The 21115-nt window shown below is 32.3% G+C and overlaps 1 protein-coding gene across 1 annotated transcript; it reads right to left on the reverse strand.

The window, feature by feature from the left end:
* Nucleotides 1-1330: 1330 nt before the first annotated feature.
* Nucleotides 1331-19285, reverse strand: LOC145304697 (uncharacterized). The gene is made up of 7 exons (XM_080146640.1): nt 19053-19285; nt 15057-16116; nt 14493-14700; nt 12654-12728; nt 12040-12156; nt 7782-8149; nt 1331-2615 (listed from the first exon to the last, which is right to left on the reverse strand). The coding sequence occupies exons 1-7, from the start codon at nt 19234-19236 to the stop codon at nt 2276-2278; spliced, it is 2352 nt and encodes a 783-aa protein (XP_080002766.1). The 5' UTR covers nt 19237-19285; the 3' UTR covers nt 1331-2275.
* Nucleotides 19286-21115: the final 1830 nt, after the last annotated feature.

Here is a 21115-nt window from a genome sequence, read left to right on the forward strand (position 1 = left end):
AATATTTAAATTGAAATAGTGGGGTCGATTACCCCCCTCCCCCCCAAATTTTTTTTTATTTTTCTTTTAAATCTAAAATACGAAAAATTGGTTTGATTAAACCTCTTGGGGCAAAGCCCCTAGAGGCTAGGGGCGAAGCCGCTAGTAAATTATAATTTGGTAACTCTGTTTTGTCATGTGCAAATGCCCCTTCTAAGTTTTTCAAATCCATTTTTATCAAAAATTAAACTTTTAAAACCTTCGTCAAAAATAGACGGGTGAAAAAAATTATGTCGAGTTTTTATTGCTTTTAGGTCGGAGCCGCCATCATCACAGACGGCTCCGCGGAGCCGCGCCAAAATTAAACGGCTCCGCAACGCTGCTTTGAACTGTTATTGTATCACACCCCTATGCACAAAAACAAAGATGAAAATATCCCTAGAAGAGAAACTCTAGATTCAGAACTAATAACTCTGTTTGGATGTTAGAACAGGGAGAATATTAATTTGCAAAATTTCGAATACTCAGGATAACGTAAAAAGGACATTCTTTTATTTTTTATGATTATATTTTGTGTGTGTGTTGAAAAGTTGAAAATTAGCACATTTATATAGTAATGATTATAATATAGATATGCTACATTTCCTGAATCGTACCTTACTGAAAAATTATAGTATGTCTTAATTAATGAAAAGAGCTTTCAGTTATGGACGTACCTACCCTAATTATAGAAAAGCTTCGCTTTAAAAAACACTAAAAAAGACAATTGTATTCTCCAAGATTTTATTACACAAATAATAAAAAATTTACACAAATATTAGTTTTAAATGCGAAATATTCATAATTATTTTTACATAATTAATTTTAATATCATGTTTTTGTTATAATTTAGCTACTCATATGCGAGATAGAGATCTAAAATTTAAGTTTTTTCGATACAATTAAAATTATAAATAAGTCAAATTGATACCTATTTAAAAAAGTCTAAACTTATTTTTTTTAAATACCTAGGTATTGAAAAGGTTTTTTCTTCTTACAGCCGGTAAACCATTTTTTTAATACATCTAATAAAACTATGTAATGCCTTTACATTATGGCAATTTGTTGTAAAAAAAACTCAAATTACTTTAAATATTTTCCTATATAAACTGATATGTATTTTACAACAGAATTTTTACGAATAAATAGCAAAAAGTAAAAAAAATCACAAAATGTAAATTTTCAAGCTGTCTTTTGAATCTTTGCTTCAGTTCTACAAAAAAATGAAAAAAATAACATCACAAAAATTAATGAAACAACAAAAAAGAACACAAAATTCACTAAAAAAAAAGAACAACTAGAGCATTTTCTCTTTTTACATTCGCGGATTTTTTATGTAAATTTTCAAAAACATAACCCTTTACAGAAGACATTTGATTTTAGATAAAAAAAAAAGCAGTAGGTACTATTTAAACAAGGACGATATAGATCCAATTTAGGATTAATATGACCTTATTACTATTTTATAAAATGTAATGGCAGTGGTTGGTTGTTTTTTTCAACTAAAAAAAACGTAGAAAATTAGAACAATCAGTGTTTTTTTTCTAGTTTTTTAAAATTGATTTTTTGAGCATAATAATAGTTAAATTACTTGATATTTGATTTTATAAATACATACACTACAATAATACACTGAATTGTATATATTAGGTATATAATACAAAGAAAAAAGCACAATATGAATTAATGAAATTGCGTACAAACTGGTTTTTCAATAGAAAAATTGAGGTAGAAATTGGTTGCCATCTTCTATAATTAATATTATGCCCGCTAGGTGCTGTTGCTTAAGCTACAAACCTGGTTTTATTTTAACCCTCCGGAGCCGATGGGTAAGCATTTTCAAAGTTTAACTTTTTAAACTGCTAATTTTAAATTACTAATATTATTAAATAGTACAAAAATTCAGTCTTTTTACCTTTGAACTTTCTCTAGTTAGAAAAATAAAATTAAATTACAAAAAATTAGTTTATAATGCTTAGAGCAAATTAAATTATAGGAGATCTTATGAAAAAAATAATTTCAGAGAAAATTCAAAATTTCTCTTGTTTAAGATTGCACAGCTTATGAACACATTTGAGTAGGAAAAGACATTTTTTAGTCTTTCATTTTTTAATTACTGAATTAAATTAACATTTTCACTGAAGTCTTAAAGTTCACAAAAATCTTGGATAAAAATACAAGTAGCGCAGCTTCTTAGCAATAACTTGTATTTAAAATACTCTGACACTTTTAGCGACGGGGCAAATTTTCTGCAGATTCACAAAAACATTTTTGCGATTGCGGCTGCGGACAATGGCGCATTTGGCCGGGAAAATGGCGTCATCAGCCGCCGCTGTTTGGCTGTTGCTGCTGAATTATGCGCTGGCAAAGACGACATTTGTCCAGATGAAACCAACTTAAGCCCATTTGCTGAAGGTGGGAGATTCGAATTTTCAATCTTCCGCTTGCGCGGGTGTTTGTTGAATGTCAGGGCGGACGTGCGCGCAACAAGATGCAACTTTTCCTGCAGCCGACACTTGGCAGATTCCGGCAGCTGGCCCAGTTTCACGGTTTTGGTGGTTGGCGCCGACTCCAAGGGAAACCATTCGTCGGGAATTCTGGAAAATAAATGTTTGTAAAAAAATGCGAAATTTTTTTTTTCGATGTTAAGATAAAAATATCTTTTATACTTTTAGTGGGATAAATGCATACGAAACAAAAACTACTACGGCGCGTTACCAAAAAAACATTGCAGTTTTTTTTTAATATTAAAAAAACTTTTTAAAAATCAAATGCAAAAACAAATAGGTATGAAAAGTTTAATATATTTTGGCATGGTTTGATATTCTAATATTTTATTAATAAAATATTGATTTATATGTCATTTCTTATCAACAATGCACAGCACAGTAAACACAAATAAACATCAAGGAGAAAAGAAAGATGATGGGTAAGAAAATGCCGTTTCTCAAAGTTGCACGCGATCATACGCAATGATGGAAGAAAACGCCAATTTCAGATCTGATTTTATTTCGATTTGAGAAAAAAATATTTTATATTCTAGCGAAATAAATCATCTTGCTTTTATCTTTTAGAGAAAATAAGTAAATCAATTAGGTAATATCTTTACCGTTTGCAAACCATTTTGAAATTTGCGTCACCCTTTCCACATTGCGTATTAGCGTACGACTTTGAGAAACGGCATTATCTTACCCGTCACGAAAAGAAAAAAATCAATAGAATGAAATAATTCTTTTGAGAAGGGATAAAAACTAATCAGCGTAGCATGCCAGATTGGATTTATGATACGTCTACATACACCCCCCGCCCCCCTGAAACTCCGCCCACTTTGTAGAGTGTAAGTAGTGTGAAGACCCTCCCCCTCGACTAACAAAACAAAAAAAATAAAGGCGGTTCCCCTTAAAGTGTCTAATTTTGAGGTAAAGCACCAAATAAATATAGTACTAATCAATTAATATCAGAGGCGTGCACAGGGTTTCCTAAGTATGGTGTTGTGAATAGGGAAGGCAAGACTTTAAAATTTCGATAACAAAGTGGATTTTACACCCCCCCCCCCGTTCCGCACACCAATGATTGAGACATAATATTGTATAACTCTAATATATACTGGATAGATTTTTTTTAAATTTGAGGTCCTATTTAATAGTCTATGTGGATAGTCTAGTAACCCCATGGTCTAATGCCATCCCCTTCAAATATACAGGGTGGGGCAAATAAGACCGGACAAATTCTAACTTCTAAACAAATGAACATAAAATCGTCAATTTTAAAGATTTTATTGAATTTTAAAAACTGGCAAGCAAAATAGGTATATAACTATTAGATTATTCAATAAAATCGCCGCCAGCCTCAATCACCGCCTTCGCCCGCCCCCTGAACCGCCCGAAGGCCCTGGTCACCATGTCCCTGTCCAAGCTGGCGAATTTCTCCTTGATGGTGGCAATGAGGGAGGTCTTTGTTGTATAGGCACGTCTATTGGTGCATGCTTCAAAGTAGCCCCAGGCCCAAAAGTCCATTGAATTAAGATCGGGCTACTGGGAGGCCCCATTTCCTTAAGAACGTGAGTAACCGCAGGATCCAAATTCACACAACTTTAACGCTATTCTTTGACACGGAGGCTCTTATTTGGACCACAGTTTAGCTGGAACGACGTTCTATACCTTTTTGGAAATGGCATGAAGATTCAGCTAGGGTTGTCAGCGCAATCCATAGTCTAAAATGAGTTTTTAAGTTCCATATGGGTCTCTAACGTCGAGAACCGAGAAATTTTGACGATTTCACACAATGTTTGACATCTTAAAATCTGCCACGTTTCACCTTGCCGGAGTACTACAGCCAAGCCACTTTAGATAGAGAGCTCTTGTCTTTTCTAGTGTCTTATTTATGCATCTAACAGTATCCCCAGCAAGTTGCATAACTCTACCTCATCTACAGATGGGCTGAGATCCGATTTAGTGGGCCCTAGTCGAGGATCCAGATTATTCCACCGGCGCATTTCGAATCTGCCTTGTTGAACATAAGCGCGGCCAGCTCGGAGTACGAGCCCATCTTCGCCCAAAGATTTTTTTTGCTTAAAGGTAATTACCTAAGCTTTTTATAGTGGGGTCAAACGTCCTGATTGGTTAAGTAGTTTTGGCGCTATGGCCGTTTAAAGTTTGTCCGGTCTTATTTGCCCCACCCTGTATGTAATCCTAATCAGAAACTTCACAGGGGTAAGGGGAATATTACTTTTCCTTCCTAAAGTAGTAAGATTTTTTTGGTCTCAAGCTTTAGATTTCTATTTATTTGCTTGTAGCATAAAATTTTGAACCGTAGTGTACTGATTGAGGTCTAGGGCTATATTTTTTTTAGATTTAATGCTTAGAGTGGTTTTAGGCTATTTTTCTATCGATTACAAAGCCCCTAGATGTTAGGGGCACAGTTATTTGTTATCTCATATACTAATTTAGCTGTGTTAAGTAATATCTAAAAAACAATTGATCTTATAGTCTATTATTTTCACAAAAACATGATTTTTGTTTGGGGACAGTTTAAGGCTATTTTGTGATGAAAGTAAAATAGTTTTAAAATGCAATATCCCTACTCCTTAAAATCTGTGTTTTTTATTATGAAGGGGAAAAGAATAAAAATCAATAGATGATAAATTTTATAATAAAAAGCATTTTAAATGTCACTTTTATGCATGGATCCACTGGGATAAGACAATGTAAGATAAATTGATTTACTTCCCAAATGAAAAAAATAACCCTCTTCTTAAGGTTAATCTATTTGCTGATTTTTTTATCCCACGAATTAAGTAGATAACATAGTTTAAAACGTTGGGTACCAGAGTATTCTATAGTCCCAAGTCCTCGCCCTCCCTGCCTTACCACAGAAACTTAAATTGATAAAAAAAAACAGTAAGGGCTTAAATAAAATCCTATCATATTAATTATTTAATTTCTATTATTCAAGCAGGATACCAACCGGTTTTAGACTATAAAGTAAAAACATATCTGGCATGGTTATTTTTTTAAATGATAAGGAGAACGTAATAGATATTTCTGGCATCGTATTATAAACGGCTTTCCGCGGTTATAGAATGTACAATTATAAGATTATAACTAGTTTTTTTAGCCCCGAGGTGCCGAAGGCACCGGCTAAAAAAACTGGTTTTAATCTTATGATTGTACATTTTTATATTCGTAGAAAGCTGGACATAATACGATGCTAGATATATAGTTTTTTCGTATAAATGAGAACCGGTTCCTATCTACTGGATTCGAATGAATACGAGAAATAAAGTTAATAGTATGAAGTTGAATGAACACATTATTTTCATTAAACTTTGCATTTAAAGCTATTTTGGGTTTTGTTTTATTAATAAAAACTATAGGTAGAACTGAACTTCGAAAGATTTTTACTAAGTAATTTTTTTACCCAAAATTATTGATGTTTGTGTGATGTATAGTCCCTTTCTTCCTGACTTGAGAGCAATGCATGTATTTTGTATATTAGCTTTGAGTTCTTGTGTCAACCGTTTCGGAGCAAGACATTGCTCTGCAACACGACACGAACATAAAAGTGATTAGTTGCCTTAATATTTAATATTATTATTGTATGTTTATCTTGTCTTGAATTAATACACTTTATAAGAATATTTAGCTGTTTGTTCTTGCTATTACTACACGTCATTTGTTTGTGTGTGCTTGTTATTTAAGATCTCAAAAATACTGTATCATTCTGTATAAGATTTCAAGGAAAGTTTAACCTTGTGTTTTCAGGTTTATGACTATTTTCTTTTAATACATTGAAGAATTTATAAAATTAAAAAGCAATTTTAGAGCCTTTTCTACATTACTTAGGAGCGAAAAAGATTAAATGAATGATTTTTAACAGGTTTCTATAATTACAAAAGGCACAACCCATGAAATAGAGAACAAGGATGAAAACATTTTAATATAAGCACAGCATCAAATTGACAAATTATTATATAATAAGCTAAAGATCTAATAGGAATGTTTTTTTGTTATTGAGAATCATTTAGCCATAAAATTTTCCATCGGTTACCTTAATCATTCAAAATACATAGTTTTTCTGTATGAAAAAATGCTTAATTTAACTGGCAGAAAAGGTAATGGAAAAATATTTTTTTTTATTGAATTTCAAAAACAGAAAAAAATCTACGATATAGTATGACAAAAAATATCGAATTATTGAATGGCTGCACAACTCAAAAATCGCGCCAACGGATTTTTGCCTTAATAATACAGGCGTGGGAAATTTTTGTCATGTAAAAAGGTGTTAGGCTAGCCGGGAAAGGGATAAATTTTAGGAAAATAAAGACAAAAAAATTATGAAAGTAAACTAAAAATTATCTTATATAAAAGTAACAGGATGTCTATCTTTCTGTGTGTACCAAAGAGAGCTAACCGCTGAACCGATATGATTCTCCTTTATAGTGTTGGTCATGGAACGGTTCATAACTATTTAGGGCTAAGTAGTGGTACCCTTCAAAGAGCACATGTTTCAAATAAAAAGGATAATTCCACCATACAAAAAATATGAACAAGCTTTGTTGTATAGCTTTGTGTTCATCAAAAGGTTTAAAATGTATAGGATGATTTTATCATACTTCTATTTTCCGATAATAAAAAAACAAACTAGTTTAATTCTGTTATATTTCTCCCTTTCTTTGGTTAACTTTGATTTTTACATAAAATGTTAATACTTGTCAAAATATAAAAATCAAAAAGTTTATAAAAAACAATATAAAAAATCGGGTTTTTTAACGAAGTGTCATGTTTTTAAAGTTATTTAGGGTGATAGTGTTTAAATTGTAAACTTATTTTACATAACAAGACATGAAACTAATAGAAAAGGGTAAAAATGAACTCAACTTAATTTCAAATATAATAAAGGTGACAGCAACCATAAACGCGAAGTTTAAAAAAAAAGACAGTCGGCCAAACGAACATTAAAAAAATAAAGTGACAGCGCTTTTAAATTGTAAACAGATTATTACTAATTAATATAACAATAATTCGATGTTGATCTCTCATAAAACTAAAACAATAAGAGATAAGAAACTAATAACATAGTGCCTAAGTGTCTTTGGAATCACCATTAAAAAATGTAGGTATAACAAGATTTTATTTAAACTTGGGGTCAATATTACGAAGTAAACATGTTTAAAGGAGACGAGATGAAATATAATAGTTAAAAAAATGAACGTACAAATTATTATTATTGAGAAGCTACGCTGCTATTCCAAAAATACTTACAAATCCTCTGGTTCCCATCTGACAAGAACTTCTTTACAATCTTCGTCCAATCGGCGGATCACCAGCGCCTTGGCGGTGAACGTCATGCTGCCGCCATCCGCCGCAATGCCCAGGCCCGCCGCAACTCGCTGCGTATCCGCGACAGCGTGCCGCACGCCCGCCATGATGCCTGCGTCGAAAAAGTCAAATATCCGCGCGGAGAATAGCACCTCCCGCCGTTTCAGCTTTAAGCCGGCGCGTTTTAGCACGCGGCTGTTGCCGCCGCCCTCGATGCTTTTGCGCGCCCCGTGGCCGCTTTCGCCGTTGCTCAGCTTGCTGCTGCCGCCGTTCTCTGGAAAATGGCTGTTCACGTGGCGGTTTAACATCAACTGAAAAAAAAGAAAGAAATTTTTTTAAAAATATTACGTACTATCCTATTAGGACAACTATTTTAAAGATCTCGTAAAGTTATACGGAAGAACCAGTAACATTGCCAACTTTTTATCTTCTCTTAATAACAACTTTTTTTTAAATTAAGCTCTAAAAATTAAAAAGTTTTAAAGCGAAAAAGCAATAAACTGAAGAAAAACGACTAGATTATGCCTGAAATAAGGTTAATTAATTTCCTTTTTGTTCCCAAATCAACCCCCTAATGCATCTTAACAAAAAAAAAACTTACTTCCCCTGAATTTTTCATGGGGAAAGGTAGAGCTAAATAATAATATGTTATTCTTTGTTTGTTCATTAAGATCTAGCTAAGCACTGATTATTTAGGCCATTTTTCTGCCACCCTCCATTCCCTTAAGAATGCGGAACTCCTAGATGATAGGGGTTACAGTCGCTACTCTACAATATCAAGTAGCAGGGCGTTCGTCTTTTTATAGGTAAAGAAAAGCATAACTAGAATATAAATAAATTTCATCAAAAAATTCATAGATTTTTGTCCAATTTAAAAATCTTTTTACCCCAGCATTTTTAGACAGCCTATTTCATGCTTTAAGCATTAACATATGATGTTTTTAAAATATTTTAAATATATACAAAATCTATATTAAAAATATGCGATTTTATGGGAATTTTTGAGTTAAAAACACATGGTCATTAGATTCAAGTTTTAAGAGAAGCTTTAAAAACTTAAAATTGGTCTATATGAATTAATTTAAAAGATTAAATTTATTTTTGTCTATACGTGACTTCTTTTAATCGTTTTAAATAATGAAAGTTGTTAATTCATTTTGAGACCATTAAGCTTTTGGCTGTTTTAGAATTTTTATTCATATTAAAACATAACAGCAGAATTTGTAGCTTGAAGCTGCTAAGTGATTTGTGAACATATACCTAATGTCAATAGAAAGGTCCTTTAGTATTTGGTAATTCAAGGAGTAAAATCTATTAAAATTAATCTAAAAACACAATTTTTATGAGGGGGAAATTTTGGTTTCTTTTCATAACACAACAATCTTTTGGAAGAGCAGCAAAAACGAGATAATTACAAGTAAGATGATATCTATCTGTCCATTTGTAACTTTAGATCTATCTAACCGCATATCCGACATAATTCTCTTTTAGAGTGCAGCTTCTTTTAGGTTCAGGGAAGGTTTACAACTATTTTGACCCCCCCCCCCCCCTCCCTCATTCATAGTACCATAGCCGCTCGTAGCTATTGAAATAATAATAATCATATTTTTAATCTAAAAATGTCATAACTAAATTCTCCCTCCCCTATATACCTTAGCAGTTTTTGCTAAGCATTCACTTCCGCAAAGAAATCACATAAAAACCGCTAATTGTTACTACAACACAAAATGCAAACTTTGCTTTACATTGCCAATAGCAACTCCCCCTCCCTCCTTATGTATTTGCTATTGTGTTTTTTTGTGAATCTGAAACACTTTTTGACAGTAAAAATTAGTGAAATTGATCGCATACTTCCTCCTACTGTTAAGTTTAAATTACACTAAAAATTTCCATAATTTATAATAAAATTCAATAATTTCAAAAGAGTATAATGTCAAAGATTGATTGAAAAGATTCAATGATTAAAAACTACTACGCCTTTAACTTTTCTATCAGGTAGGTATAGTATCTTTCGACATGATAATGTGAAATATAAAAGTAGAATAAACGATATATTTTGTCTAAATAATGATTATTCTTCTGACTTTAAGAAATCTTCCAATGAAAATGTTTTTCTTTTGGTTTTATCAGGGAGGGAGTGGAAATTGACCCCCCCCCCCAAAAAAAAAAAAATATATATATATATATATATTCACAAAAATAGAGGTTGGGAGGGGGATTCGTACCTATCCATTTCAATTTGAAAGGAGCTTTAAATTGGGTGTTACATCTTTCTACGGAACAAAATCTATTAAAAATTTCATAAATTCCCAGGGATCTTAAGGGATAAGACAATAGACTTAGAATTAATATACATCCACAATGATGATAAACAAAATACCCAATCTATAATAAAAATTATTGTTTAAAAAGTTTGGGTATCAGTAAAATTTACAGTCCAATGTCCCCTCCCTCCCTGCTATATATTCCTCTTGATTCTATATATGTAAAGGAAATTAGGAAAGGTGTAAATCATTTCTTCCGAGTCACACATCCCATCTTCAGGGATAGGGACAATGGAAGATAAAGAGAGGGGTAGGTTTCTGGTAAAATCCGTAAAGGTTATGTGTTTAAAGTAAAAAACAGTAGTAGAACGATAAAATTTTTTGTTAACTTAAAAAAAAAATTTTTTTGTCTAAAGTTCTTTTCAATAAGAAATACACATATTTAGTGAATATTATCGTTCTACTATTATTTTAAGCCTTAAAACACACACTTTTACGGATTCTACCAGAAACCTACCCCTCTCCTAATCTTCTTTAGAAAATTATTGTGCTAGATACTGGAAGAAGAAAGAGTTGAAGATTAATATAACTATCTTTACATCTTCACTCCATGATTTTTTCTCCACTTTTACCTTTCCTATTTTAAGAATAATGGAAATCTATACACAATGGTACATTAATGAATTTTAAGAGCATCTTAAAAAAATAAAAACAAAGACATACATTATACAAAAGGATGAAATAAATTGTCTAACTGTAAATTAAACTTTCATTGGTTGAAAAGTTTTACCGCCTCTAGTATGGACCAAACCAATCAAAATTCATCAAACGTACGTCAAGTTGTTGAGCCAACAAATAAGATCAGGTGTTTATAAAACTGAGGGTACCATTGTAATTTAGAATCCAAGGAAAAACTTTTAGTAATAAAAATGTTCAATTTTAGACCATTGTACAACTTAATATTCCCACTATGTAAAACCAAATGTGTTAAAGTTTCATGGAATAAGGGATGATCTTTAACTATTTCAAAATTAGAAGATTTAAGAAAATGTTTTTTAATTCAATATACTTATAAGATGGATAGACATACAATGTCTAAACGCGCTTCTAATGTCTAAATAAATGACTTATCCTTTATAATCCCTGCAGGAAACCAAACCTTATTTTCCTATCCCTCCCACAAGGTTTTTAAAAAGTCTATTTCCTGTTCACTTTATCAATTTCAAGAAAGATTATTTAAAATAGACAACTACTTTCAATCTTATCTTTCATTGCCCTGATGACTCCAAATGACGAGTTGACAACAAAACTCCTTCTTCATTCTTTTGACTTTTTAAAGCTCTAACCCTGCGGGCTTTACACTTGCAAAAAGTTTCCTAGCCCTACCATAAACTAACCTAAAAAACTAACTTTTCAAACAATCAAAAATTATGATTACTGAGACAAAATGTTTTGTTTTCTGTTTGTAATGAAGTTGAAATGGGAATTTTCAGTTTCAGACATATTTCTACAATAAAAAAGCTGTAAAGGGACATTATAATTGAAACCAACATCATTTGTAAGTAAAACATCAACCCTAGAAAGTCTATTTCCTTTCTCACCTAGTTGAAATAAGATTAAAAACAGAACTAGGTGAGATGAATATTGAATAGGTAGGTAATGGAAAAATATTTTGTTTGTTGGTCTGTCTGTCCTGATATTTCCGTAATGCTATCATTATCATAATGAAGTATTGTCTACTTTTCTGGCAAAAGTCCTAACTGCATTATGAATTGAGTCTGTTTATGGGATAGGGCTTTTGCCTTTTACCCCTACTCTTTTTATTCTGTTTTGACGTCTCTAGAGTGTCGTACGCGTTGTAGTAGTCATCGAATCTACACTCTTTAGATTTAATATTAATGTGAAATTAACGTCCTACTGAATTAAAACCTACATACCTGAGAGCTGAACCTGTTCTTGCATCCTTCAACAATGCAGGGAAAGGTTAATTTACCGCCATGCAGAGGTACGTGCTTCTGGAGCCAGCTGGCGCTACTCGACTTGGCTCCGTATACCTGACAAAGAAAAATCCATTAGGTAGGTAGGTATTGAATTTTGAAATAAAACGAGAAGCTTTTTATCTCCTTTGATTGGCGAATATGTGTTACATAATCGGGGAGATTATAAAAATGCGTTTCCAGCCCCTGTAGTAGGGCTCTTCTAAAGGTCTAATATTTACCTAACCTTATTAAAACTAAAAATCTAGACATGTTACATCAAAAATATTCTTGTTTCATACTCTTGTTAAAAAATGGTTTATGGAAACATTATCAAAGCTTCGAGTCCCATTGTTGTTTTGTTTGGCCCAATGCTGAAACCCCCCAAAAAAGAGTGCTTTACTAAAACCTATATCTTGACAGCTGAACTTCCCAATCCCCCCGATTCTTTATTTAAAGCAGGGCTTTTCTACCCTTTAATTAACATAACTTAACCTATACTAAGCTTAAAAAATTATTTTGATTATCCATATTCGTTTCCGCGGACAATTGTCTGTAGGAAACCTAAATCGTACCTTGCAGCCTTGCCACAGACAACAATAATCTTTTTCATCCTCTTCCCCTACCAGCTGGGGCAGCATATGGACAGTCTGAAAAAAAATAATGAGAAAGTTAAACCATTAGAGTAAAACACTAGAGGGAGAAAGGGTTAATTAACTGTATTTCCCTATCGCAATTACCTTGTGCCGACTCACGACTCACAATTTGGTCTTTGAGAATCAACCAATGCGGTAACGGGAATATTAACACAGCCAAGTAGCAGGGTAGTTATCTGTAAACCTTCTTAGACAATTTTTGGTGCTTTCAATCAAAGTGCCCATCAATTACTGAAATCCCTCCTCTTATATTTGAAATTAATGAGAGGGTGGGCTTTACGCTGAAGGGCCTATACTTACAGGGCTATCCAGTATTACGAAAAACTGCTAATATTTGGCAGCATTTGGGGCGTAAAAGAAAGATAAGTACCTTGGTAGGGTAAAGCGGGGCGAACTCGGTCTTTTTTTCGGTTTTTTGAACCTGCAAATCGTAAAAATTATTTTTTTTAAATGGGACCAAGACCAGTAGAAAGATCTCGGAAAAGTTGATCAGGTCCTAAAAGGACGTAAACCTAGGACTTTGGGAAGTTTGTCAAAATTGATCTCTAAAACGGCACCGACTTCGCCCCGCCTTGAGGCGAAGTCGGTAGGGCATTTTCAAGCTTCGAAAAATCGATGACGTATTGATTTTATTACAGCATGCTCAAAAGGTAAAAGTTGCTAAATGTAATTAAGAGTATGCACAAAAAATTTTATTAAGATAGGTCAATTTTTTCTACCAAAAAAAAATAATTTTTTCGAAGTACGCGAAATTTGACTTTTTTTTCGAAATTTTTTTGATAAAAAACATAAAAATACTACTAGAAAAAAATAACTTTTTATGACTTTAAAGGCCTGATCCTTAAAATTCAGGCAATTTTGAATAGATTTGGCCAAAAAAAAATTTGTTCTATTAGCAAAATTTCCTAAAAAAATCAAGTTGAAAAAAAGAGAATAGTTTGGCAAAATCTGTGGTCGATTTTCCAGCTTCAAAAAACCTATGACATATTGATTTAATTACAGCATGCCCTAAAGGTTAAAGTTGCTAAATGTAATTAAGAGCATTCACAAAAAAAATTATGAAGATCGGACAATTTTTTCTACAAAAAAAATTAATTTTTTCTAAGTATGAGAAATTTAACTTTTTTTCTCGAAAATTTCACTTTTTTATATAAAATTGAAAAAGTTAGTATAAAAAGTGAAAAAACCGAATTCACCCCGCTTCACTTTTAGTCGATTTAAGAAAAAACTATACAAGCTTTTTTAAAGTTTTAAACGGAAATGGATAGCCTATTAGATTCTAAATAAGTCCCCTGAAGACGTCTAAGCTCTAGCTCTTACCAGTTTTTTGTCCAACTTACCGTTTTTCCGACCGAAGCAAAAAAATCGAAAAAAAAAATTTTTGTCGTCCGACTTTAAGACCCAATAAGTACCCTAAAAATTCATCTCACAAAAATTTCATTTTATACTTTTTTGTAGGCAATTTAATAAGGAACAAAAATGATTATATGTTTTTTTTTCTGTCAGTCGATTAGAACATGGAGAAAAATGTCATTTAATGAAGGTGGTCAAAAAAATACCGACTTCACCTCAAAACCGAGATCGCCCCGCTTTACCCTAGTATTTCTAAATTATATTAAAATTATTCAATAAAAATAGCGTTACCACATTTGTTTATGTACGTTTAATTAATTTCCTAATTTGTTGAGACTTTTTCCTACCTATTGATATCATCATCGTAAAAATTTAGATTTTTGAGAAAAAAAAGTATTTTAATACCTTAATATGATCCGATAGTCTAGCATGGGACTTGAACCCTTGTCCGCAGTCCTCCCACTTGCACGGAATCGCGCTGCGGTCTATTGACAGCGTAGGGAAGCGGAACGGGCGCTGCTGCTCGGCAGCAGCTGATGACTGGCTGCTGCTACAGCTGCTAATAGCGTTATTGCTGTCATCTTGGCTTGTTGTGCTCGAAGATTTTTCAGATCTATGTACGAAAAAATCAATATTTTTACTTGTTTAGTTTTACTTAAGATATAGGTACATAATACATACCTATAAAAAGCACAAAAAAATTGTAAAGTCTGTAGGTAATATTTCTGTATAAAATTAGAGGAGCACTTGGAAAGAGGAGGGAGGAAGTCTGCCATAAATTTCCTAGGGATAATTTTTCTAGGGAAGGAGGAGCTACTCCTCCTAAAATGTAAAAACCTTTCCCAGACCTGTAGGAAGCTTCACTGTAAAGGAGTACCATATAGGTTCAGTGGTTAACTAGACTAGGTAACAAACACAGACAAAAAAGGGCAAAAATCTAAATGTTTAAAATATTGATTCATTTCATTCCTATGGTTAAATGTGTCAATAATGTTAAATTCAGAATGTATGCTTTCATTTTTATTATCACTAGCGCTAACATCTTCACTAATTATCAATTTGGAGCCAAAATACTCATCATTATCACTAGCATGCTCATCAATATTCTCACTAATTTTACTATCAAAACTCGCACCACTATTATTACTTGATGTATCATTGCGCAAATTTTTATTCTCACTGGATGGAACTGTCAAATTATTTTTGGGGTAAAAAATTTTGGTCGGCAGAAAGTTTTGGGTTTTGTGTAAATTATTGGCAGTGGGCAAATTAGCAGTGGTTAATGGTGGCATTTTGCCAGATTTTCTCTTATTATGCACGGTGGCATTATCACGGTTGTTGTTATTGGCAGTTATAGTTGAAGTTGCACTTTTGGAGGTTGCACTTTTTGAGTCAGGCAACACGACTAGAGGCAAATGTGTTGGTATTTTTTGCAGATGGACACTGAGCCGTTTGTTATTGAGCAAATTATGAGGGCTAATAGCCTGGGAACCTTTGGTCTGTGCTTGTTTTTGTTGGGTTGCGCTGCTCGCTCGGTGCAACTGTTGGGGCGAGATTTTAGTCCCCTCGGCGAGGCTTATATAGCCCATTCGTGGAGCCATTTGCGGTGACTTTTTAGGGATTGTCATGGGGCTAGTCTTAGAACTGATTGAATCACTTTTTGTATTTGTGCTAGTTTTTATTAAACTGGAGGAATAATTTATTTGTCCTATACTTCCATTGGGTTTCTTGCTATTATTAACACTAGAGGAGCAGCTACTTGAATTAGAGCCGCTGATTTGGCGGCTGGGTAGGCTGCTTTTCTGGAAGCTCGATTCATTACTGGTAGATTTTGTATTACTACTGCTTGTCTGATTGTCTACAAAGTCTACAAAGCCCAGGTCGGGAGAAATGGAGGTGGAGAGGGAGCGGCGGTGTAGCAGGTGGCGGTTAGCGGCTGCCTGGGCCGCTACTATGGCAGGATGGTGGTGGCTCACTACTGGCAGGCCACCGCCCTCATCTTTCCAGCAAACGCCGTCTAGTAATTTATCTGAAAAATAAAGAAATATTAACAATTTGTCGGCATGTCAAAATATGTTTTATTTTCATTGTTTTATTTTATAATCTTGAGATATAAGACAATGAACAATAAATTAGCTTACATACCCATTGACGATAAACAAAATTACTACTTCTGTAGATAAAATTATTAATTGAAATGTTTGGACTCTACTACCTAGTTAATAATTTTTCAAAACTTTGAGTAAAAAATCTTTTAAAATCACGAAACCTTTCAAAAATACTACAAATAAAATAATATTTATTGAACAATTTAGTCCTACTTGAAACAAATATTACATCTCGATTAACAAATAATTCCCCCTTCAATTTTTTATCTCTCCAAAAAAAATGTTATAAAAAGCCCTAAAACTAAAATGGGAAAATAATAAGAGAGCGCGACAAATCAAATGATAAAAAATCCACTTTTTTCCACAAAAAAAATGTTATACAAAGGATAATTATGTTTAGAAGTAGCGCAGCAATGAAAAGCTAAAAATATTTTTTTAAACAAAAAAGCAAACTGTAATATACTTTTGTTCATAGTAAATTAAATGTTTTAGGTCAAATCTAATTTGTTATCTATGATATAAGAGTATAGTGATGTGTGTAAAAAAAAAACAGTAAGATCTCCAAAACGGCTTAAACGATCCCTCCACAATTTCCAGGGAATCTTAATATTTTTTATGGGCAGGTTTGAGGCTATTAAGTAACCCCCATTGCCTTAATAATACCTATTATGTCAAGGGGGAGAAATTCCTCCCCACCCCCCTCTACACAAAAAAATAATGTTAAAATACCACTGACCTAAGTTAATTATAGAGTAGCTACAAAGTTACTCAAAAGGCGTGGAGGGGAGGGGGGTTAGGGAATTCGAGAGTTATATTTAACCTCTTATAAAATATATAAAAAAAATCTCAAATTACTACTTAATACTCCAATAATCTGAGAAAAAAAGTGTCATTTTATAGAGATAGACCTAGCCTAAATAACCTTAAATTATTAGATTATAAGATTTAATAAAAAAGGATATCGAATTAAACTACATTTTAAAGACGGAATTCATTATTTATCTACAATTGAGATTGACGGAAAAGTTGGAGGCAAAAAATATTTTCTTTAGATAGATAAAACATCCCTTAAGTTACCATGATTTTTTGTTCGGCTAATTGATTTCTTTATTGTGCTATTAAGTGTAAGAAAAAACTTTAATTGTAAGTAAATATTAAATAAAAACAAGGAGAACAACAACAATAAGTAGCGAAGCGGAGTAACAAAAATTAGTATAATACAAAGATCAGTTTTCATTGGTAAGGGATATCTTATTTAAAAATCGATATTCCATCTCAAATAGCACCTAAATAAATCAGGTTTAGGTTATCCAAAGAAAATCCATTATCATAACGTATATAATATAAATTTTTATACATATACCAACAAAATTTAATCTTATCAATGAAAAGCTTCGCTTTTAATTTTTCAATGCCCCCAAAGTAGAAAAGTGGAGGTGAATTTTTACACTTTTTACTCAACATTTTTTATATATCCTTTAAAATTCGGATGAAGGAAAAGGCAAGTGAAAATAAATAATATTAACGATGCATTTTAATGATGCCAAAAATACTACAAGCTAACAAATAACAGTTAATTGTTATACAGTAAATATATAATAATCGCAAGGAAATGTTAAAAAATAGGGATTAATTTCATGAATTTAATCTTATTATTCGTGGAAAATTGTGTACATCAACATTATTTGGGTCATGTAAAGGAAACAAAGTTGCGGGTTTCGTCATATTAATTTTCACAGCAGCTTTTTTCCTATTTCTAGCCCCTGCTGGGCCAATTGCCTAACCCTGCGGGGCAATCACCTAACCTAACCTAAATTAACCTTTTAAAAGCTACTGCGAAAATACGACGAAACCCGCAACTAGGTTTCCTTCCATTAGGTATTTTAGTATGAAACCATACTGGAATTTATATTTTAATTTTCAAAATACTTCAAAAAAATCTAATTTACCAATCCATATAAAACTGAGCTAGTGGGGGGTCTAGTACATAACCCCCCCCCCCCCCCCTCCGCCGCCATCTCAACTAATATAAACCCCCCGCGGATTTTTGGCTTGTTATCTCTGGCAGATTTTAGGACAAAAACATTTTATGTAGGAGTCAGATTTAGAGGAGATGGGGGGGGGGGGGGATAGCAAAAAAGATAGGTAGATAAAAAGTAATGGAAAGAGGAAGTGAAAAAAAGCGGGGAGTGAGATTTTTATTTTGCATATAATTAACGTGAGAATTAAATTCAAATCTTAGATATGACCAAAAAAACTTAAATTTAATTTTTCATTGGTAAATTAGAATAAAATATAAAGAAAAATAAAAATATAAAAAATAAAAAAAGTCATCAAAACATTTTAATATAAATGTGTCAATTTCTTACAGATGTTTTTAATTACATTAAATATTGCAAAGCTTTCAACTTTGCACAAAAAAATGCACAGCTTTTTTCATATAATGACATATCAAATCGTAAATATTTCATTTCAAACAAAATCAAATTTTTAAATAGATCATATTTTTATTAAAACAAAAGAGAGGGAAATCAAAATATAAGGTTTTTTATAAGTTTTTTTTAACTAATTTTAAAATTGTTTAAACTTTATAAACAAAGACAATCATGACCAAAATTAGAACAGCAATAACTATCTTTTATTAGATGAAAAGAGAAACTTTAAAACAATACCTAGAAAACTAGAGATTTAAGATGAATTTGATCAGGAACCGGATCCACTAAAAATGAAGTGGTTCCACAACACTGATTTTGACTGTCCATTATTCGATAAGGACATCAGTATTCTCAAGCTATCGACGTATGGACAGACTATACCAAATTATAGAGTAACTGGGCTACTCGAACAAAAATTTTACCTTCACTCGTTTCCGAATCTCTGGGCGAGGGGGTGCTCCGCTGATAATCCGACGTTTCTCCGTCACTACCGCCGCCGAGCAGCAGGCTGGCCGCCGACGAGTCCAGCAGGTGGCCGCCTTTGTCCGGCGGCTGGCGGTGGGCCTTAATACCCCCAGCGGAACCGCTTAAGCGGTCGACATACATTGTGTGTGGGGGGTGGGGGGGAAATCCTGAAAATTTTTAAATATTTATATTTGAATCAAATGACAGGGGCCTAATTAAATAGAATAAACAAAATAATATAAATATGACAGAATTGTTTATTTAGGGAATAAGAAATTAAATAAGCAATATAGATATTTAAAACGACCAAGTTAATAAATACTCAAACAAAATCAATTGAATATGATTGCTAAAATCAAAATATAATTGTATTAAAACTAGGTTTAAAAACATTCTAACTTTAAAATTGCTAACAAGCCCTATAATATTATTCTAGCCCATAGGTAGTGGAATTGCACGGTAAAGAAAACTAAAATTTAATCTACACATTATTCTTCCCCTAATTCTAACCAGTAATCAGTTATAAATATGTGAATAATAAAATCTCCTAAACGGCTGAACAAATCGCTCCAATATTTCCAGAAAGGTTTAGTAATGTCATGGGCAGGTTTAAGGCTATTAAATTGAAAGGACGTATATCCTCAATTACGAATTATGGCCCCAGTGAACCCCAAAAAAGCCTCGAGATTAGATAAAAAAATCACTTTCTCTTTTGCTACTTAAAAAGCTAGGTTAAGAATACTAAGCAATTTGATGAAATAATCAGGTTATCTAAGGAATGAATTCTTTCACAAAATTTAGTGCCAACCATTTAGAGATAGAAAGATAGGGCAATAAATAGAAAGATAGATGGATATATTTATCTATCTATCTAGAAGATTGGTACATTTAGTTGGGATGTCCATTTTAAGGAGCGTGTCTATTCTATACCTCAATTTAAAACAAACATTTTTAGCTAGATTAATTTGCTTTATATTTTTATACTTGTGGCTGCGCCTAAAGTATTCAGAAGTACAGATCTTTTCGAACAGCCAATAAGAAAACCTTACTACTTTGTATAAATGGAATAACTGAAAATGAAGTATCTTTTCCTATTGTTTACATACTTAGAAACATGAAGAAAAATGTTTTTGCATTAATTTTCTAGATAATTAGGTATAGTTAATAGCATATTTTAATCAATAATAATTAAAATTAGAGGAAAAACACTTTTTCAATATAAAATATCCATTTTAAACTAAATTAAATTCACTATTGTTTCGTTTCTTAAAATGTGTTGTTCTTGTTTAAAATAGCTTTCATGTCTATGTCAATGAGTTTAATTATTTCTAATCAGCCCAAGAGATTTTTAGGAATTTTTCAAGCGATAAAAAAGATTGTTTTTACAGAATTATTTTAGGGAAGGAAGTTTCACTCGAAAAAAAAACTATTTTCTACAATTAAAAATGTGTTTAGAGTTAGACTATATTCTGTAATTGATTAATTAACAAAGAAAATACAAGAATTACAATTTTATTCGTGGAAAAGTTCTTTCAAATTAAGTATCCCCCCGTAGGTTAGGTACTTGTAGGTTAAGCGCTTAACCTACAAGTAACATGATCCGAATTTTCTAATGACTTCTGAAGATTTTTATGCGATTTTCAGGGTTCTTAAGGAAAAACACTATGCAATAAAAATTAATATTAAGATAATTGTTTAAGTTATAATTATTGGTTGGTTGAAAAGTTTACTGTTAGATTTATCATAATTAATAAAAGCACCAAACGAGCGCTTTTGAATTTACAAACAAGAGAGCGTGTTATTAAAAACTTTGGGTAACAGAATAATTTAAAGTCCAATATTACCTCCCTCATTTAAACTTGAAAATTGCTAATTTTTTAATTCCATCATTGCTTTAATTTTTCAATAAAACTTAAATAAATAAAAGCTTAACTAGCTGTAAAGCCATTTAACGCCGCGTAGAATGCGCAATAAAAATAATTTCCCTTCAAAATAAACAAATGCATCGTAAATTCAAGGT

The sequence above is a fragment of the Acartia tonsa genome, chromosome 13 (assembly GCF_053477335.1).
Source record: "Acartia tonsa isolate MP-2025a chromosome 13, ASM5347733v1, whole genome shotgun sequence".
Lineage (NCBI taxonomy): Eukaryota > Metazoa > Arthropoda > Copepoda > Calanoida > Acartiidae > Acartia > Acartia tonsa.